The sequence below is a fragment of the Rattus norvegicus genome, chromosome 7, assembly GCF_036323735.1.
Source record: "Rattus norvegicus strain BN/NHsdMcwi chromosome 7, GRCr8, whole genome shotgun sequence".
Taxonomy (NCBI): domain Eukaryota; kingdom Metazoa; phylum Chordata; class Mammalia; order Rodentia; family Muridae; genus Rattus; species Rattus norvegicus.
This window is the reverse complement of record NC_086025.1, coordinates 9849563-9870161: the sequence shown is the minus strand read 5'-3', so window position 1 is coordinate 9870161 and position 20599 is coordinate 9849563. Positions and strand designations below refer to the sequence as shown.

General features: G+C 55.6%; 1 protein-coding gene across 1 annotated transcript; it reads left to right on the top strand.

Moving 5' to 3' along the window:
- The first annotated feature begins 173 nt into the window (after nt 1–173).
- Onecut3 (one cut homeobox 3) lies at nt 174–19477 on the top strand. Its single transcript, NM_001394957.1, has 2 exons — nt 174–1504; nt 19150–19477. Exons 1-2 carry the CDS (start codon nt 319–321, stop codon nt 19437–19439), a joined length of 1476 nt encoding a protein of 491 aa, NP_001381886.1. The 5' UTR covers nt 174–318; the 3' UTR covers nt 19440–19477.
- Nucleotides 19478–20599: the final 1122 nt, after the last annotated feature.

The following is a 20599-nucleotide window of genomic DNA, read 5'->3' as shown; positions in this document are numbered from 1 at the left end:
AGCTAGAACTAGCGGCCCCCCACCCAAATCCCTCAGGTTCTCCGGGCAGGCAGAATGCAGGGACCCAGGAAGCCAGCCTGGAGCTCCAGGGGGTTTGGCGGGTGCAGGCGGAGCGATGGGCGGGGGCGCTGACGTCAGACCCGGGCCGGGGCGCCGGCGGCGGCCGCCCCGCCACATCCTGGTGGCCGCTGCTCGCAGCAGCCGAAGCCGGGCGAGAGCACTGAACGAGCGGGACAGCAGCCGCCGCCACGGAGAGCGCCGGCCAGTGCGTGGGGACCATGCTGCGGCCTTGAGCACACACGGAGGGGGTCGCCCAGGATGGAGTTGAGCTTGGAGAGCCTCGGGGGGCTGCACGGGGTGACACACGCGCAAGCCGGCGAGCTGCTGAGCCCGGGCCACGCGCGCTCCGCCGCGGCCCAACACCGAAGCCTAGTGGCATCGGGGCGTCCGGGCCTGGTGGCGGGCATGGCTAGCCTGCTGGACGGTGGTGGCGCCGGAGGCGGGGGGGCCGGGGGCGCGGGAGCTGCAGGGGCCGCGGGTGGTGGCCCTGACTTCCGTGGGGAGCTGGCTGGCCCCCTGCACCCGGCCATGGGTATGGCGTGCGAGGCCCCAGGTTTGGGTGGCACCTACACCACGCTCACGCCCTTGCAGCACCTGCCGCCGCTGGCCGCGGTGGCCGACAAGTTCCACCAGCACGCGGTGGCCGGGGCGCACGGAGGCCATCCGCACGCGCACCCTCACCCGGCCACCGCGCCGCCACCGCCCCCTCCGCAGCGCCTGGCGGCCAGCGTGAGCGGCAGCTTCACCCTCATGCGCGACGAGCGGGCGGCGCTGGCCTCGGTGGGCCACCTCTACGGGCCCTATGGCAAGGAGCTGCCCACCATGGGGTCGCCACTGTCGCCGCTGCCCAGCGCGCTGCCCCCGGCTCTGCACAGCGCCCCGCAGCCGCCGCCGCCGCCGCCGCCGCTCGCCGCTTACGGGGCTCCGGGCCACCTGGCCGGGGACAAACTACTGCCACCTGCCGCTTTCGAGCCACACGCCGCGCTGCTTGGGCGCGCGGAGGACGCGCTGGCCCGAGGGCTGCCTGGAGGCGGCGGCGGCGCGGGAGGTGGCGGGGCGGCCGGCGGGGCGGCCGCGGGTTTGCTGGCTCCGCTGGGCGGGCTGGCTACGGCCGGGGCGCACGGGCCTCACTCAGGCGGCGGTGGCCCCGGAGGGGGCGGGGGCGCCGGCGGCGGCAGCGGCGGTCCGGGAGCAGGCGCCGCAGCCGAAGAAATCAACACCAAAGAGGTGGCCCAGCGCATCACCGCCGAGCTGAAGCGCTACAGCATCCCTCAGGCCATCTTCGCGCAGCGTATCCTGTGCCGCTCGCAGGGCACGCTCTCGGACCTGCTGCGCAACCCGAAGCCCTGGAGCAAGCTCAAATCCGGCCGCGAGACCTTCCGCAGGATGTGGAAGTGGCTGCAGGAGCCCGAGTTCCAGCGCATGTCGGCGCTGCGCCTGGCAGGTAGGGACGAGGGCCCCAGAGGCTCGACCCTGGGGGACATCGTTGGCACAAGATGAGGGGCCCCGGCTAGTGCATCCTGGTAGACTGGGGCGGGGATGTGTCCTCTAGCCTCTGAGGCTGACCCGGGGTCTGCATGGCCGAGTGTCGCTAATAGAGAGAGGGCAATAGCAATTGTCGCCGTCCCTGTTCTTTTAGGGACTGTGTAGGATGTCTTGTGTCTTTGAGACTGACATAGACATAGGGTGCTAAACTAAAACAGCCCTCGCGTGGCTCCGTGTGTGTGCGCGCGTGTGTAGCCCGTTCCTTGGGTTCATGATTCCCCACGATCAGAGGTGCCACTCCCCTCGTCCCCAAACATCATGCGAGAGGGACCAACGGCGCCCTCCCTGCGTCCAGTCACAAAGCTCCAGGTGCTGACTTGACTCAGCCAAGGCCTGGCCACCGCTCTGCCCCCAGCCCCAGCACCACAACCAAGCTCTCTTCCTATGCAGCTCAGCCTCTGCCGACGATCGATCCGCTAGTCCCCCATCCCTCCCCCTCTGGCCGTTGGCAAAGGTCATTTGAGATTGGGGGAGGGGCGGCCCTTGGGACCCTGGGCTCAGTGGCATCCGCCGGAGGCCTTGACACCCCCCGGTGGCTTCCAGGGCCTCACTCCCTCCTGTTTTTCTGTCCCCCTTTCTACTTCTCTCCACGGGGACAAATTGCTGTCCCTCTCTTTGGGCTGCCTCTCAGTCCCGTCTCTTTCTTCTTTTCCTCCCTCGCGTCTTGCCTGAGTCTCTCTCTCCCGTACACACAGGCACATCAGCCAGTTCCTGGGGGACCCGTTGTCTCCTCCTGTGGTCTAACCGGTCCCCTCCCACCTCAGTGAGGAGTGGGGGTGTGTGTGCCATAGACCCATATCCTCCACGTTCGGGAAGGGGGTGTCAGGAGGCTGGCGTGGTGGGGAGGGGGCTGTGCACCCCTTTCTAGGGACAATAGCGGTTTCCAGAGCCTCATCGATCCCTCTGCATACAAACACAGAGAGGGGCGGGGCGGGGCGACCGGGACTGAGAAGCGCCCCTAAGGCAGAAGCTGAGCACTGTGTTGACTGTACCCCCAGGCCACCCTGCAAGAGTGTGTGGGGTGCAGAGAAGGGGGGGGCGGACACCGGGTGTAGTGGGTAGATAGACTTGGGTTAGGTTGGAGCCTGTGATGCCTGCTCTATCTGTAGATTCCAAGCCCGCTGTGCAGCCTGGTGCACACAGACCGGCCTCAGTTTCCCCTTCGTTAGTGAGAGGTCCCAGGTTCCCAGCTTGAGTATTGAGACATGACCTGTCCTTGGGATATTTTGTGTGGTGCATTCCTGTGGGGGCAGGTGGCACTGGAGGACATTAGGATAAACACACACAGGTTTATCTGAAGGGTCCTGGTGACAAGGACACCTGTCCCAACACACAACCCCTCCTGTACTGTATGTGGCTGTCCTCGGGTAGGGTTGCCAGGGGTCCACTGTTTCCATGGCGCTATCGTGTTCTGTGGATTCTAAGACCAAGATCTCCTTTCCTGTACACACAACCATTGTGTGCTCCGAACCCACTCACCACTCGCCTGTCACCTTCTCGAATGATGTTTCAATTGCTCTCCTGTGGACATAAAAGGCAGACACACCAGAAGACCTGCTGGACATCACATGGGCCCAGAGCCCAGATTTTGCAAGGCCGCCATGCTCCACTTGAAGCAATAGGGCCAGTTACTCCAGACAGGAACTGGGGTCAGACGGGTTCCTTGTTTAGAGCAGCTCTGGTGACCAGCATCTCCCCCAGGACTGTGTCACCGGAGCTAGAAGTGTGGCCACCTCAGGGAAACACAGAAGCTGGGACCCAGGCAGCAGAGTGTGTGTGGGAGAGAGAGGGGCTGGGGGGAGAGATGCCTAACCTGTTCCAGGTCAGCCTTGGGGTCCCCCCTCCCTCCAAGACTCTTCTCTGTCTTCATCTTTGGACTCCACTGAAGTCAGAAGTGGCAGCCTGGGGCACTAAGCTCGAGCAAGCCTTTAGTTCTGGTCCCCGCACAAATGAAAAGCAGTTAAGTAGCCGTAAATTGTCACATTTAGAGGGTGCTGGGGCGGCCAGGCACGGCTCCTCAACTTACTGTGTCTTGGTGACAGCTGAAGGGGCCAAACCTGGCGCCTGAGCGTCACTCCTCACTCTCTTGTCCCCGACCCACTGGGGACACAATGTGACCTTGGGTTCTATGAACCCAGGAGGGAAACTGTCCACCCAAGTCACAGTCTCACTAGGAAAACATTGTCCCGGGTGCCACAACCCTAGAATGTCCTCAAAACAGAACCAGTAAGAGAAAGGGACAAGGTGGGGAGGTGACAGACAGGCAGGCAGACAGACAGACAGATGGGAGAGAGAGGGGAGGAGTACAGAAGTGAGTTGGAGAGACAGGGGGTAAAGGGGAGGGTGGCAGAGGGACAGACCCAAGCAGAAAGAAGCAAAAAGAAAGGCTAGAGACAAAGAGAGGGGAGATCACCAGGGAGCCAGAAGGTGACTGAGCTCAGGCTGGTCCTCCTGGTCCCCGAATCTCTTAAAACACAGCCCCCTCCTCCTTCCTTTGGGGACCGGATCCCTGAGAATAAGTCCTTTCTCTGTTGTGCCCAAGAAACACAGCAAAGAGCTTCAGAGTCCCAGCCTTTCCCCAGTATGTGTTGTCCTCCACGTGCCTCAGTTTCCCCAAATGTAAAACGTGTGTGCATTGTGTGTAGGGAGGAGCCATTGAAGACCCCAGCTCCCCCAGGCACTTTTCCCAACATTCGAGGGGGGGGACATACTTGTATCTGCTCCCACCCCATTACAGAATCTCCTCTCTGAGCTGTGTTCCCCTCACCACCACACACACACACCCCAGTGACAGTCACAAACTGTGATTATGGGAGCAAAGCTGGGGGAGGGGTGGCTCCTGGCGGGTGGGGCGGTCGATGAATTCGAATTACCGTCTGTGATTCATCACCGTGCGCCCAGGTCGATAGCTTCGGCCGGCTTCAAATATTGTTTAAATTGCAACTCTGGACTGAGAAAAAAAAATCTTCTTTTTTGTAACTGATCAGAAAAAATATACAAATATAATGAAATATTCAAAGGAAGGGACAGGAATTCAACACACACACACACACACACACACACACACACACACACACACACCACATACCATTTAGATACACCTCAAACCACACACATATACACACATGTACCATACACCACACACCATATATACACACTACACATTGTACACACACCATAAACAACAGACACAATACACACACACACAGACACACACACACACAGACACACACACACAGAATCTGGGAGCTGTGGGATGCTTGGTCTCTCAAAGGAAACTGCACTTGGGAACAATGTAGAGGCTGCAGGCCAGAGCATGGACAGGAAACCAATGTGGCATGAGTTACCACAGGCCCTTCAGACCCTCCTGCCCTGTTTCCTCTCCTGTGGTTCTGGAAAAACTGGAGAGGTGGTCAGCTGTAGTCCCTTGTTATTTTATTGTATTTGGTTTTTGGGAGACAGGGTCTCTCTGTGTGGCCCTGGCTGTCCAGGAACTCACTCTGTAGACCAGGCTGGCCTTGAACTCAGAGACCCTCCTGTCTCTGCCTCCAGCTACCACCAGCTTAATGTCTTACCCGTCCATCTGACGTGTGAACACATCCTGGTGTCTGTTAATCTCTACTTGAGTTGGGGCCTCCTGAGCCCAGGCTGAGGGTGGCCTTGAACTGCTAACACCTTGCCTCTGGGTTCTGGGATGACACGTGTGCATATCTACTTAGGATGCTGGGCTGGAACCCAGGGCCTCATGCATGCCAGGCCGGAGCTCTCCCCATGCAAGTACAACCCTGTCTCTCGTTCTTAAAAGCCTGGCATCTTTGTGTAAACCTCAGGTAGACATCCCCCAACACACACAAAAGGCTCCACCCCCACCCAGTCTGTTCCTCAAGGCCTTGTTTAGACCGGGTACCTTCCTTGCTTCGTTCTGTACTAGTCCTAGATAAAGGTCTGAGCCTCAGTTTCCTAATCTGAGAAATGGACAGAGTTGTATAAGCCTCTCCGAGTGTGGCAGGGCCTCCTGAAAGGGACTAGGTGGGTGGCACAAGCCCACATGATCAAAGCGGGAGTGGGGGGATACTCCAGGTGGCCACAGAGACTACACAGTGACTGGCCATCTCCCTAGGACTATGAGTGACAAACCTACACAAGGCCTCTGTGAACCATTCCTAGGTCCCTACAGTGAGCCCCTTTGCCCTGGAGCACAGAATCTGTTCAGGATAACAGACCTACTGGCTTGCTAGTCCCATAGAGATTTCAGTGGAATGATTTTAAAATTTCTCACAGTACTGGGGATGGGACTCAAGGCCTCCTGTGTGCTAAGAAACTGTCCAGCCCCTGACCAGCCCCTTACTGGGGGATTCTAGGCAGGGCTCCACCTTGGCCACGCCCTTGTACCCTCGTGTGTGTGTGTGTGTGTGTGTGGGGGGGGGGGGGGTTGTATTCTAGCCCAGGGTCCCAGGACATTGCAGAAACAAGGAAGACCCAGAACATCAGTGAACACTAGTACAGTAGCTGGTGATGGTTTTCAACTTCACAGCAGTCACACACAGTAGTGCTTCTGGGGCCTGTGTTTGTCCCTCTAGCTTTCATGATGATGACAGTACCCTGGGCACTAGTGAGTTAACCCCCCCCCTCTCTCTCAGTCTCTCTGTCTCTCTCTCTGTCTCTCTGTCTCTCTCTCTCTGTCTCTGTCTCTGTCTCTCTGTCTCTCTCTCTGTCTCTCTGTCTCTCTCTCTGTCTCTGTCTCTCTGTCTCGATCTCTCTCTCTCTCTCTCTCTGTCTCTCTCTCTCTCTCTCACACACACACACACACACACACACACACACACACACACACACACACACTCCTAAGAGATCCTCAAGGAAAAAGGAAGACTAGCTTTCTACGTTTGACTCAATAGGATGCTGTGACTTCCACTCTTGGCAAACTGTCCCCTCCAGATGCCAGTGTCCCAGGATGAGCCTGAGCTGCTGTCAGAGAGAGGCCAAGTTCACACCTTGCCCTAAACCCAGCAGCCTCTTCCTGTGACCACACGGGGGTCTGGTAGACAGGGACACCAGGCTGTGGGTCCGTCTCTTCTGCTTTGTGAGAGGCTGAGGCTGGCCTCTGGATGTCATTCTAAAGACCTCCCCCTGAGGAGCATTTGAGGAGTTGGGGAAAGGGCTTATGGCAGAGCCTGGGGACATGAGGTAGAAGGAGAAGCTTCCACTCTGACCTCTAAAAGTGTGCTATCCCTCCCACCCACATGCACACAAACACAGAATAAAATGTAATTTTAGCTGGACAGTGGTCGGTCGTGCCCACCATTAATCCCAGTGCTCGGGAGGCAGAGGCAGATCTCTTAGTTCAAGGTAAGCCTGGTCTGCAGAGTTCCAAGACAGCAAGGGCTACACAGAGAAATTCTGTCTCAAAAAATAAAGCAGAGAGAGAGAGAGAGAGAGAGAGAGAGAGAGAGAGAGAGAGAGAGAGAGAGAGAGAGAATTTAAAAACCCACACAAAATCATAAGTTTCTTTCAGCTAAATTCCTAGCCTGAACGAAGGCACTCCCCAGCTGTAGATTCCTATCAACTACCACCTGTCACAGCCTTGCCCCTTCCAGCTGAGGGGACTCTTCACGGCCACTGTGGGGACTCTGAGCTCACCTGTCAGAGCCCCTAGGATGCAGAAGTCAGCTTCCTGGGACAGTCGTCTGTCTAAGGTTCCCTCAGTCCTCCTGCGTGAATAGGGGACTTGGGCTGAAGGGACAGGTGGGGAACAACAGGCCGGAGGCCTTGGAGTTCCGGCGGCTGGCGGCAGCGAGCCCGGCCCCCGCGGTCTCTTTGTGTTAGCCTGTGAAGCGCCTGGCTTTAACCAGGGGAGTTCAAGCTGGTTTGAATCAAGTTTTTAATTAAAAATAGACGGTGATCAATACCCTAGGCAGTGCTGGAGGGGGAGGGTAGAGGCTGGGACCGGAGGGGGTGTGGCTGGAAGGTCCGTGTGATCCTCCGCAGCTCAAGACACCTGTGGCCTCAGTTTCCCCCAGACCGATTAACCCGGACCGTCCTTCCTCCGGGAGTCACACCAGTGGGCACAAGTGGGGACAGTTGAAGGACTTGAATTATCTTGTCACATTGAAAAAACCACAGAGAGAAACAAGATCGGGACCTGTGCGCATACTGCAGCCGGGTCTCCTCAACGTCCCAGGGAAAGCTGCCCGACTGAGGATGAGGTCGCTGCTGTAGGCGAGCACCTGCGTCCTCGCACCGACCTCTCACTAGGAACTGGGCAGTTGCAGAAGGCCCGCCTCAGTGTAGAGCCTCGGACTTGCCACAAACACTACCCTGCGGCTATGGGCAGGTCACCAGGTTTGGGTGGAACAGATCCCCGAAATCCTAAGGTTGGTCGTTTCGTACACCGCCTCGAGCCTGCAGGGCCCGGCTGCCGGAGGGGGCGCAGCCTCCCGCACCATCCTCTGAGCTGCTCTCCTATTTCCTCTGGCTTTAGAAATCTTGCAAAATAATTCTGTATTACCGTATTAGGGTTTTGGGGTTTTTGGTTTTTTTTTTTTTAAGTTTTGCTTTTTTGAGACATTCCGGGCTAGTCGCAGTCCCCTTCAGTGTAGTTGAAGATCACCTTAAACTCCCAATACTCTTACCCGCACCACAATAATCATTATTTTTATTTTTGGATTTTTGAGACAGGGTTTCTCTGTATATCCCAGCTGTCCTGGAACTCGCTTTGTAGACCTTGCTGGTCTCCAACTCTCAGAGCTCCTCCTGCCTCTGCCTCTGGAGCGCTGGGATTAAAGGCGTGTGCACTGCCGTGCCCAAAAAGACCTCGGTATTTTTATTTTTTTAATTCTCTCACTTGATCGAATTCTGCGGAAACCCGATGTTACTCAGCCATAAAGAGGCCGACCAGTCCGCACAGCACTCACCACGCAGCAGTCTCCACACTGTTGGGATCCAGCCTGTCCTAGCTCAGGTGGTTTGGAAACTGTGGTTCCCTGGAGTGGCAGGAGGCACTGCCAGGGACAGAGCCCCAGGCTGAGAGCCCTTATCTGGGGATTAATTCACTAACAATTAACACGCTCCCCGCTGGCCGGTCTTTTCTGGGCTGGCCTCTGGTTTTCAGGCACCTGGTTTCTCTCCAGCCATCTTTTCCTAATTCTTCTTCCGACTGCCACCGTGCCTTTTGCAAATGACTTTTTAAACATCGAAGCTCAGTCTGGCGTGGTAGCACACGCCTGTCATCCGGCACTTGGGGGATTGAGACAGGAGAATTGCCAAGAGTTCAGGCAAGCTTGGGCTACCTCGGCGAGAGCTTCTATCAAAAGAGGGAGAAGAGAATTGGAGGGGAGCCCACTAAGGATGTTCGGGTTGGGGTCATAGTCAACTATGTAATGACTTCGAGACAACCTGGGCTAAATGAATCTCAAAGTTCGTGTGCTGTGTGCAATTTGCTGACTCAGTTTACCCCCATGGAGGAGGGATCAGTGAAAGGTCTACTTGGCTGAAAACCCATGTAGGATAGGCCCCTGGCTACCCCCATGTCCCCATCCTGTGACTAACTGCCAGGTGCCTTCATCTGCAATGGGCAGACCAGGTGTGTGTGGACGGTTCCAGATAGGATTTTGAAAAATGAAGATATTAAAACCCTATGGGAGGGAGGGAGGGAGGGAGGGAGGAAGGGAGGGAGGGAGAGAGGTGGGGCCAATCTGATACCTGAGGTTCTCAAGAGGGACTCTGGGCAGTGAGGGGAGGGGAAGAAGGCATTGGTTTGGGAGCCTGTGAGGCACCCGTTAGCTCTGAACCACACCCAGCCCTCCTACCCAACAGAACCACCTTTCTGAATGATTTGAGGACTTGTGACCCTGGCAGAGTCACCAAGCCAGAGAGGATCCTCTCCAGAGGAGCTTGGGGAAACCTAGCCTGGCCGGGTTGAGTCACTGTGATGGGGAGAGATCATTGGTCCCAACATATGCCCCCACCCTGCAGCTCATGGCGGGGCAGGACTTGTCACCACGGTAACCAGCCATCATCCCAGCCGGAGACCAGGCTGGTATTGAATTGTGGGCTGTAGGAGTGAGAGTGGGGAGGGGGAAATGGGCGCCATCATTGCTCGACCCACACCAGCCTTTGTAGACAGGTGAGGGGCACCCACACGGGGAGTGAGGAAGGCGGGCAGGAATGACTCAGGAGGGCTGGGGCTGAGGGACCCTGTGTGGGTGGGGTGGGGCTTGGGGAGGAATATCTAGATACCTTTCTATGTCTTTCTTTTTTGGTTCTTTTTTTTGGAGCTGGGGATCGAACCCAGGGCCTTGCGCTTCCTAGGCAAGCGCTCTACCACTGAGCTAAATCCCCAGCCCTCTATGTCTTTCTTAATTTATTTCCTTTCCTTTTATTTTTTAAAAAGATTTATTTATTTTATGTATGTGAGTACACTATAGCTGTCTTCAGGCACACCAGCACATTGGATCCCATTACAGATGGTTGTGAGCCACTATGTGGTTGCTGGGAATTGAACTCAGGACCTCTCGTGGAGCAGTCAGTGCTCTTAACCACTGAGCCATCTCTCCAGCCCTCCTTTTTTTAATTTTTTAATAATATTTCTTTTGGAGCCAGGGTCTATCATATCCCAGGCTGGCCTCCAATTCCCTATGTAGCCAAGGATGGACCATGACCTGATTCTTTTGTTTCTTCTCCAACCCTGAGAGGATGGAAGGTAGACAGGTGCCACCTCACCTGTTTTATTTAGTGCTGGGAAGGGAACCCAGGGCCTAATGCATATTGGGCAGGCACTCTACCCACTGAGCTACAAGCCCTCTGTCCACTGAGCTACAAGCACCCTACCCATTGAGTCCCAGCCCTGAAACCATTTCTTATAGGGATGGAGCCAAAGCTTTGCAGGAAGTGAACTGAGGGCTTTCTGGGGTCAGAGTCACTGCAGCTGGGTTTTAATGGTGTATAGGAGTTAGTTATCTGTTCTGTTTCTTCACCTGTCACCTAGAGGGGATGGTTCCCAGAAAACCTGACTCGTGGGCTACTCTCCTAACCAGCTCTTACAGCCATGTGAGAGGTGAGACCCAGACTTTCTCACACACACCCCGCGCCGTGGAGTCCCGCCCCAGAAATCTCAGAACAGTTGCATCTGGGCCTGGGGTGGTCTGTGGGCGCTAGGAACTCTAGAAGGTCAAGAAATGGACAACGCAGGTTCCCCGTGTGCAAAACCCAAGGTCTAAACACATTCCACCCTAAACTCAGGGTTTTTCCCGCCTCCAGCTGCCATGCCTTTGCGGGATACAACCCAATAGACCGGGGGCGCCTGCCCTCTTCTGGACACAACATGAACTGCAAGACGTTGGGGCGAGGCCGGTGGGCGGCAGGAGCATGCTCACACACAGACCCCACATACGTAAAATTTAACCCCCAGAGCATGGTTGCACCTACTTGTAGTCTCAGTCCTGGGAAGACAGGAACAAGAGATTCTGGGGGTTCGCCACCCAGCCAGTTCAGCCAAACCCACAAGCGCCAAGGTGATGGGCAGGAGAGAAGGCTCTGTGGCTAAGGTTGGTTGCTGTTGAAGATTTATTTTATTTATTATATATAAGTACACTGTAGCTGTCTTCAGATACACCAGAAGAGGGCATCGGATCTCTTTACAGATGGTTGTGAGCCACCATGTGGTTGCTGGGAATTGAACTCATGACCTCTGGAAGAACAGTCAGGCGTTCTTAACCACTGAGCCATCTCTCCAGCCCGGTTGGTTGCTGTTGAAAAGGGCCTGAGTTCAGTTCCCCAGCCACATGGTGGCTTTCCACCCTGTGACTACAGCTCAGGGAATCCCACACCACTGTCACTCCACAGGTACCTACGCTCTTTGCACATAGCCAGTGTAGACACAAGCTATGCGTAAATTTAAAAATAATAAAAATGAATCTGTTTTTAAAAAGCTGTCAAGGGCTGGAGAGATGGCTCAGCGGTTAAGAGCACCCGACTGCTCTTCCAGAGGTCCTGAGTTCAATTCCCAGCAACCACATGGTGGCTCACAACCATCTGTAAGGAGATCCGATGCCCTCCTCTTCTGGTGTATCTGAAGACAGCTACAGTGTACTTATATATATAATAAATAAATCTTAAAAAAAAAAAAAAAAGCTGTCAAGACATGATGGTGCCCAACTTTAATTCCAACCCTTGGGAGCAGCAGACAGCCTGGTCCACATAGTGAGTTCCAAGACAGCCAAGGCCACACAATGAGACCTTGCTTTCCAAAAAAGCCAGGGTAGCCAGGGTGACTGAAGGCAGTCATGTAGTCACAGAGGGGTGACTGAAGAGGCTTGTATGGGACACAGGATGATGGGAGGACTCGGTAGCTGGTGTGCACTGACTGCTGTGTGTCTTGGGTTTAGCGGTGACAGGAGAGACCTGTAGACCCACGGCGGCCCCTAGAACAAGATGATGATGATCCAAGCCCCACGGCTGCCAAGACACCTGTGTGAGGCAGCTCTGTCTGCAGAGAGCCGGCTGAGGGGGCCCTGGGAGCTCAGGCTGGAGGAGGTAGACCAGGGTGGGGATCCTGCTGTGTTTGACAGTGGTTTGAGGACAGCATGGTTAATGGTGCAGGTGGAGAGAAGAAAACAAGAGAGCTAAAATGGCAGCAGGACAGAGCGGGGATAGGCGTGGTGGGGAGCAGGCAGTTGGCAGTCAGGGTGGCAATGGGGATGGGAGCTTAGGATTGAGAAAGGACAGTGGACGGGGCTGGGGATTTAGCTCAGTGGTAGAGCGCTTACCTAGGAAGCGCGAGGCCCTGGGTTGTTCGGTCCCCAGCTCCGAAAAAAAGAACCAAAAAAAAAAAAAAAAAGAAAAGAAAAGGAGAAAGGACAGTGGAAGATGAAGAGATAGAGGAGGTGGAGAAGAAGATGGAGGAGGAGGAGATGGAGGAGGAGGAGATGGAGATGGAGGAGATGGAGGAGGAGGAGATGGAGGAGGAGGAGATGGAGGAGGAGGAGGAGGAGGAGATGGAGGAGGAGGAGATGGAGGAGGAGATGGAGGAGGAGATGGAGGAGGAGATGGAGGAGGAGATGGAGGAGGAGATGGAGGAGATGGAGGAGGAGGAGATGGAGGAGGAGATGGAGGAGGAGGAGATGGAGGAGGAGATGGAGGAGGAGGAGATGGAGGAGGAGGAGGAGATGGAGGAGGAGATGGAGGAGGAGATGGAGGAGGAGGAGATGGAGGAGGAGGAGATGGAGGAGGAGGAGGAGATGGAGGAGGAGGAGGAGATGGAGGAGGAGATGGAGGAGGAGATGGAGGAGGAGGAGATGGAGGAGGAGGAGGAGGAGATGGAGGAGGAGGAGATGGAGGAGGAGATGGAGGAGGAGATGGAGGAGGAGATGGAGGAGGAGATGGAGGAGGAGATGGAGGAGGAGATGGAGGAGGAGATGGAGGAGATGGAGGAGGAGGAGATGGAGGAGGAGATGGAGGAGGAGGAGATGGAGGAGGAGATGGAGGAGGAGGAGATGGAGGAGGAGGAGGAGATGGAGGAGGAGATGGAGGAGGAGATGGAGGAGGAGGAGATGGAGGAGGAGGAGATGGAGGAGGAGGAGGAGATGGAGGAGGAGGAGGAGATGGAGGAGGAGATGGAGGAGGAGGAGATGGAGGAGGAGGAGGAGATGGAGGAGGAGATGGAGGAGGAGGAGATGGAGGAGGAGATGGAGGAGGAGATGGAGGAGGAGGAGGAGGAGATGGAGGAGGAGATGGAGGAGGAGGAGATGGAGGAGGAGGAGGAGATGGAGGAGGAGATGGAGGAGGAGGAGGAGATGGAGGAGGAGGAGATGGAGGAGGAGGAGGAGATGGAGGAGGAGGAGATGGAGGAGGAGATGGAGGAGGAGATGGAGGAGGAGGAGGAGGAGGAGATGGAGGAGGAGGAGGAGATGGAGGAGGAGGAGGAGATGGAGGAGGAGGAGGAGATGGAGGAGGAGGAGATGGAGGAGGAGGAGATGGAGGAGGAGGAGATGGAGGAGGAGGAGGAGATGGAGGAGGAGATGGAGGAGGAGGAGGAGATGGAGGAGGAGGAGGAGATGGAGGAGGAGGAGGAGATGGAGGAGGAGATGGAGGAGGAGGAGATGGAGGAGGAGGAGGAAGAGGAGATGGAGGAGGAGATGGAGGAGGAGGAGGAGGAGATGGAGGAGGAGATGGAGGAGGAGATGGAGGAGGAGATGGAGGAGGAGGAGGAGATGGAGGAGGAGGAGATGGAGGAGGAGGAGGAGATGGAGGAGGAGATGGAGGAGGAGGAGATGGAGGAGGAGGTGGAGGAGATGGAGGAGGAGATGGAGGAGGAGATGGAGATGGAGGAGGAGGAGATGGAGGAGGAGATGGAGGAGGAGGAGATGGAGGAGGAGGAGGAGATGGAGGAGGAGATGGAGGAGGAGGAGATGGAGGAGGAGGTGGAGGAGATGGAGGAGGAGATGGAGGAGGAGATGGAGATGGAGGAGGAGGAGATGGAGGAGGAGATGGAGGAGGAGATGGAGATGGAGGAGGAGGAGATGGAGGAGGAGATGGAGGAGGAGGAGATGGAGGAGGAGATGGAGGAGGAGGAGATGGAGGAGGAGGAGGAGATGGAGGAGGAGATGGAGGAGGAGGAGGAGGAGGAGGAGATGGAGGAGGAGGAGATGGAGGAGGAGGTGGAGGAGGGGAGGAACAGGTATAGATAGGATGGAGGCGGGGCTGAGGAGTTAGAGGTACAGACAGCAGAGCAGAGTGCATGGCAGCTCTCGGTAGGAGGGGCGTTTGAAGGAGAAAGTGGGGATGATCACAGGAGGTGAGAAGAAAGAACCAGCCTGGACTGAGGCTGCTCCCAGGTCGAGAGGACCCACACCAGTGGTCAGCCTGGGTCCTGGACAAGTCAGAGTCCTCCACACGCTCCCCTGTACCCAGTCCCAGCCTTGGCTCAGTTTCCTCTGTATTGCAATGTCCAAGAGCTTGGCTTGGGTCAACTTAGAGGTTGTGACAGCTGCTAAGGGTCCCTGTAGCCTCCTCTTGGCCTGTGAGAAGAGGGGGATGGGGACACCATGGGTGTAACCAGCAGTTCAGCCTGGAGCCAAGACCCTCCCTGTGTGACAAGACTGAGGGCAGGGAATGTGCAGTGGCTTCATAAGTCATCCACACAAAAAGAACTTTTTTCTTTTTCTTTTTTTTCGAAGCTGGGGACCGAACCCAGGGCCTTGTGCTTGCTAGGCAAACGCTCTACCACTGAGCTAAATCCCCAACCCCACAAAAAAAACTTTTGTATGACTGGCCTCTCCCTTAGCCTTGGCCTGGGGTTCCCCTTTAGAGACTCCAAGAGGATCCACCCTGGCTGGCCCTCTCTAGACCAATGGTTTACTGTCTCTGTGTCAATAAAAAGAACATTTTATCCTAACGACAGAATAACAGATTCATAGAAAGCTCTTGGCATGAAATCTTGTGTCTTGAAAATCTGTATTTCTGTCTAGGAGTAGACTGCTAAGTGGGATGGTACATAGGTGGGTGGGTGGATGGGTGGGTGGGTGGATGGATGGTGGGTGGATGGATGGTGGGTGGATGGATGGGTGGGTGGATGGATGGGTGGATGGGTGGGTGGGTGGATGGATGGTGGGTGGATGGATGGTGGGTGGATGGGTGGGTGGGTGGATGGATGGTTGGGTGGGTGGATGGATGGTGAGTGGATGGATGGTGGGTGGATGGTTGGGTGGATGGATGGATGGTGGGTGGATGGGTGGATGGTTGGGTGGATGGATGGGTGGGTGGGTGGATGGATGGTTGGGTGGATGGATGGGTGGGTGGGTGGATGGGTGGGTGGATGGATGGTGGGTGGATGGGTGGGTGGATGGGTGGGTGGGTGGGTGGGTGGGTGGATGGATGGTTGGGTGGATGGATGGGTGGGTGGGTGGATGGGTGGGTGGGTGGATGGATGGGTGGGTGGATGGTGGGTGGATGGTGGGTGGATGGATGGGTGGGTGGGTGGGTGGATGGATGGTTGGGTGGGTGGGTGGATGGATGGTGGGTGGATGGGTGGGTAGACAGATAGTTGGATGGGGATTTCTCCTTCTAGTTGGGTCCTCCTAGGATGAGCATCTGGTGCCACATGATCATCACAGGGCAGCTGCACCCTGAAAAGCCAGTATCCGGCCACCAACTCACCCTGACTTTGTTCCCCGAAGAGATCTGGTGTACCGTCTGCCAGACAGTCTCTGCCAATTCTATATGGATCTTTGTGGGGCTTAGGATGGAAACCAGGTCTTGCCATGTAGCTTGGCTGGGCAGTAGTCGGTGGCCATTGTCCAGTCGAGGCAAACAAGGACCACCGGAGAAGGGAGTCTCAGCCAGGGGCTATCGATTAGGTGGCTGCGGAGTGTCTGTGAGATTACCTCTGTGCTTTGGTATCTAGCGTTTGAGTCGGGAGTCTCTACTATGCAGCCCTGGCTATCCTCAAACTCCATCTGTAGACTGGGCTAGACTACTAACAGACATCCTCCTGTCTCTGCCTCCTGCATTCTGGGATTAAAGTCCTGCACCACTATAAGTGGCCAGGGGATTGTCTGTGTTGTTACCTTAGGTGGGAAGAAGATGGGTACGTTCTTCCTGCGTGTGGGTCCTGAACGGTGTAAATAGAGAAGGCATCGGAGGGGGCTGTGGAGGCCGCTCAGTGATTACTGCTGGGGTGAAGGCCACACAGGCCAGCCACATCAGGCAGCTCACAGTGACTCCAACTCGGGGGATCTGCCTCTCCCTTCTGGCCTGGGCAACTATTGGACATCCGCATCCACAGCACTGCCCTACCCTCAACCAAAAACAAAACAAACAGATAAAGAGTGGGCAAGTCGGCTGAGCTCAAGCAAGTGTGCAAGCTGGGTGATCATAAACCCGTTCCCTCCAGTTCTTTTCCTCTTGGTGTTTTATTCCAGCAGCCAAAATGAGTCACACTGCTGCCCTCCTTCAGCGCCCAGTCTGTGTTCTCGCGTGCACGCACGAGGTCAGGGGTCCTCAGTTCCTCTCACTGTGTTTTTTTGAAGATTTGTTTGGTTTCACGGTGTCCGTGACTCAGCCACGTAGACTGTAAGGACTGCGTTTCTTCTTTTGTGCAACCCTGCAGATCTTTAAGTCTCTTGAGCTATACAATTTCCTGAGACACTCAGGAAAACAACCAACTCATTAAGGCAGGAGGCAAAACCAACTCATTAAGACTTCTGTCACCCATGGCGAAGGGTGGCATTCATGAGGTGACATGCTCTCAGTACTTCCGCTGGAACCTTCAGTTCCAGTCTGGGGCCCTGAGCAGTCCCAGAGGGAAGCCCTCTTCTGCAGAGCGCCTTCAGTGTTCTGTTCCCTTCCTGCATCCTTTACTCACAGCCTACAGAGTAGAGGAGCCATTGGCTCTCTGTGTCAGTCAGTCAGTCAGTCAGTCAGTCAGTCTGTCTGTCTGTCTGTCTCTCTGTCTGTCTGTCCAACAGGCTCTCTACACAGCCCTGGCTGGCCTGGAACTTGCTATGCATATCAGGCTGTGCTTGAACTCTTTCTGAGGACCTGAAAGCCATTCTGATTCTGGATCTTTCCCATGGCATCTGACTTTCCTTTTTGGAAGGCTTAGGAATTTTCTGACTATTCTCAGGGTTCTGAAGCATCACAAAGGTGTGTCTGCCCAACTCCATTCATCCATGAAACCCATGCTCTTCAGTCTTTTTTTTTTTTTTTTGTTCTTTTTTTTTTTGGAGCTGGGGACCGAACCCAGGGCCTTGTGCTTCCTAGGTAAGCGCTCTACCACTGAGCTAAATCCCCAGCCCCTGCTCTTTAGTCTTGATTCTTCCCTTCTTCCCTATCAATAAAAGCCAACTCAAGGGAGTAAGGATTTGCTTGGCTAATAGTTCCGGGTTCATTACTTTGGGGAAGTGAAGGTTTAAGAGCTGTGGGAGATGCTAACACTATGTCCACAGTCAGAAGATAGAGTAAAAGCACTCGTGCTAGGGCACTCACTCTCTACTATCAAGGATCCCAGCCTAGAATTCTGCCACCCACAGTGGGCAGGATCCCAGCCTAAGGAATGGTACCACCCACCGTGGGCATGTTTTCCCACCTCAGTGAAAATAGTCAAGGTATTCCCCCTGCAAACACAGACAGTGGACTAGTGAGCAATTCTAATTTCTGTCAGGCTGACAATTAATTTTAACCCTCACACCTACGTATTTAATTTTTTTTGTTTTATCTGTTGTTGTTGCTGTGTTTATACATGATGCTTGAGTGTGTGCACATGCCACGGTGCACCTATGGAGGTCAAAGGACAATGTTTTGTTGTGTTTTTTGAGACAGGGTTTTCCTGTGTAGCTCTGGCTGTCCTAGAACCCGCTTTGTAGACCAGGCTAACCTTGAACACAGAGATCCTTCTGCCTCTGCACTCTCCTGAGTGCTGGGATCAAAGGTGTGTGCCACCACTGCTTGCTCTGCCTTCACGAAAGTTCCAGGGATTGAACTCAGGTGACTGAGTGTGAGTGGCAAGCTTGTACCCTCTAAATTATGTCACAAACTGTCCATCTTTCTCCTTTATCTTGCCATCTGCTTATTGGTTTTGAGTTGCATCTAGAGCAGATGACAAACACTTGTAGGCCCTCTACTCTCAAGCCATGCCCCCAACCACTCCCTGGGAGAATTTAGGCAGGGGGATGGCTTGCAATAGACCAAGGCTGTGAACTCGGTGGGAGCTGAAACTGAGGTGGACAGGTCCCAGAGGAGCCCCAGGGCTGAGCCAAGTGGTCAGGACTCTCTGCTGCTTGAGATATAACCCAGGGCCTACAGTCAGCCATGTTGTCATCAGATCAGTCACACCTGAGTCCCCATCTTGTCCCAGACAGATGGAATTGCAGTAAGTCAGGTATATATGCTACACAGGCATCCATAGTTCAGGGGAAGGCGCCCGTATTGGGGTTGGAGTCAGGAGTCCTTGCTGAAGAGACCGGACATGAGGATTGGTGTTAGGAGCCTGAGCACTGCTCCCCTCTGGAGGCTATGCTGTAGCAGGTGATGCTTGTGTTATCCAGCTGCCCCCCCACCCCCCACCCCCCACCCCCGTCTCTTTCCCCACACTGTGTGACTCCAAGTCTTCCCCATGGCGCTCCATCTTGTCCTGTCCTCCATATTTGGCTCTCTGCCTGCCTCTCCCCTCGTGGTCCAATGTGCACTTGTTCCCGGCCCTTTCTCTTCTTTCTTTTCCCCTCTCTTCTCTCCATCCTCTAAACACTTCCAGTGTGTGCCCTCTGCGCCCTCAGACTCTTCTACTCTGTCCCCTGACTCCGCCCACCTGGCCTCCTCCCTTCCTTCCTTCCCCAAAGCTTTATCCCCACCCCACCCCCCCCCACCCCGGCGGTCAGTCTCTTCCTCCGAGTGTCTCCCGTACTCTTCCTCCCCCACATCCCTTCAGCCTTTGTCCCTGCCCATCCCCATCTCCCTGCTTCCTCATCGCTGGTCGGTGTTCTGCCTGCCCCCGTGTGGTTGCGTCCCCTCACCCCATGGTCTCCTCTCTCCCCTCTGTCCCCTTCCCAGCCTGCAAGCGTAAGGAGCAGGATCAGCAGAAAGAGAGGGCTCTGCAACCGAAGAAGCAACGCCTCGTGTTCACAGACCTGCAGCGCCGCACGCTGATCGCCATCTTCAAGGAGAACAAGCGGCCCTCCAAGGAGATGCAAGCCACCATCTCGCAGCAGCTGGGCCTGGAGCTCAACACGGTCAGCAACTTCTTCATGAACGCCCGTCGCCGCTGCATGAACCGCTGGGCTGAGGAGCCGGGTGCCACCCCTGGCACCGCAACAGCCACAGCCACCTTCTCCAAGGCCTGAGCCTTCTGCCCGACACTTACCCCAGCCCCCGGGGACCGCACACGCCAGCCCTGGGGAGTGAGGGTCCTGTCCCTGACCCAGCCAAAGCAAGCCCCACCCCCACCCCCAGGGGACAGGGAACACCCCCCCTCCCGCTCAATTTTGGATTCCAAAGGGACCCCGAGGGTAGAGTGGGTCAAGAATCAAGCACATCTTACAAACAAAACCCGGGTATTTAAAAATGATTTTAATAGAGAACCCTTCTTTACAGATCCCAGACCTCCTCAAAAGGGGGGAGGTGGGCATCTGCCTGTCTTCCCCCTACTTTCTTCTCCAGGCCATGTCTCTGCCCCTATGTTCCCTCCCTAAGAACTGAGACCCATCCCAAGTGGCCAAAACCGACAATGAGCTGGATCCTTACAGCACTCCCCACCCCCAATCCTGTCCTCCAAGCCACACTCCCCACCCTAAGGGATGGCCCCTCTCAGACAAGACCCCAGCCGCCACCCCTGACCCCAGCGGCCTGGATAGCCTGTGCCAACAATCCCCTGCCTTAATGCTGGGGAGGGGAGCTGAGGGGAGCTCCCTGTCTCCAAGGAGCCAGTGGCAGATGTGAGCTGAGGGCTGCCCGCCCGCCCGCAGATGCCTCCAGCCCAGCACCCCTGGCTGAGTTCACCGTGAGCACCTGCTATGTGAAGAATACTACACCGGAACAAGGTCGCCAGAGAGCAAAGATGACGGCCCAGATCTCAGGGGAGAGACATCACATTCTCCCAGATCTGGGGGGCCCATGGAGGCATCATCAGTGTCTCTTGGATGCAAACTTCTGGAAATCTCTGGAATTCATCACCCATTTGTCAGTTGATTGGGGTGCACACCTGAGCGCCCCCCCTCAGAGGACATTCAGGGGTAAACCTTGCATTGGTGACTCCTCTCTCAGAAGAGAGAAGATGAAGCTGAAAACTGCTTGCTCCATTGTTTTGCCAAAAAGAAAGAAAGAAAGAAAGAAAGAAAGAAAGAAAGGAAGGAAGGAAGAAAGAAAAAATGTACAATGGGGAAAGGTCAGAAGCAGCGGGGCCACCCCTCTGCTCTGGGTGACATTTCAAGACTGGCCTGGCAGTCCCAGGGGGCTGTCTCTCCCCTCCCCCTCCCCCTCCCCTTCCCCCTCTGGGGTTCAAGGT

Bases quoted from the DNA above. Each gene is read 5' to 3' on its own strand.
- Onecut3 (NM_001394957.1), top strand. From the start codon at position 319: ATGGAGTTGAGCTTGGAGAGCCTCGGGGGGCTGCACGGGGTGACACAC. The intron at 1,505-19,149 runs GTAGGGACGAGG...TCCCCTTCCCAG, and splicing joins GTCGGCGCTGCGCCTGGCAG to CCTGCAAGCGTAAGGAGCAG.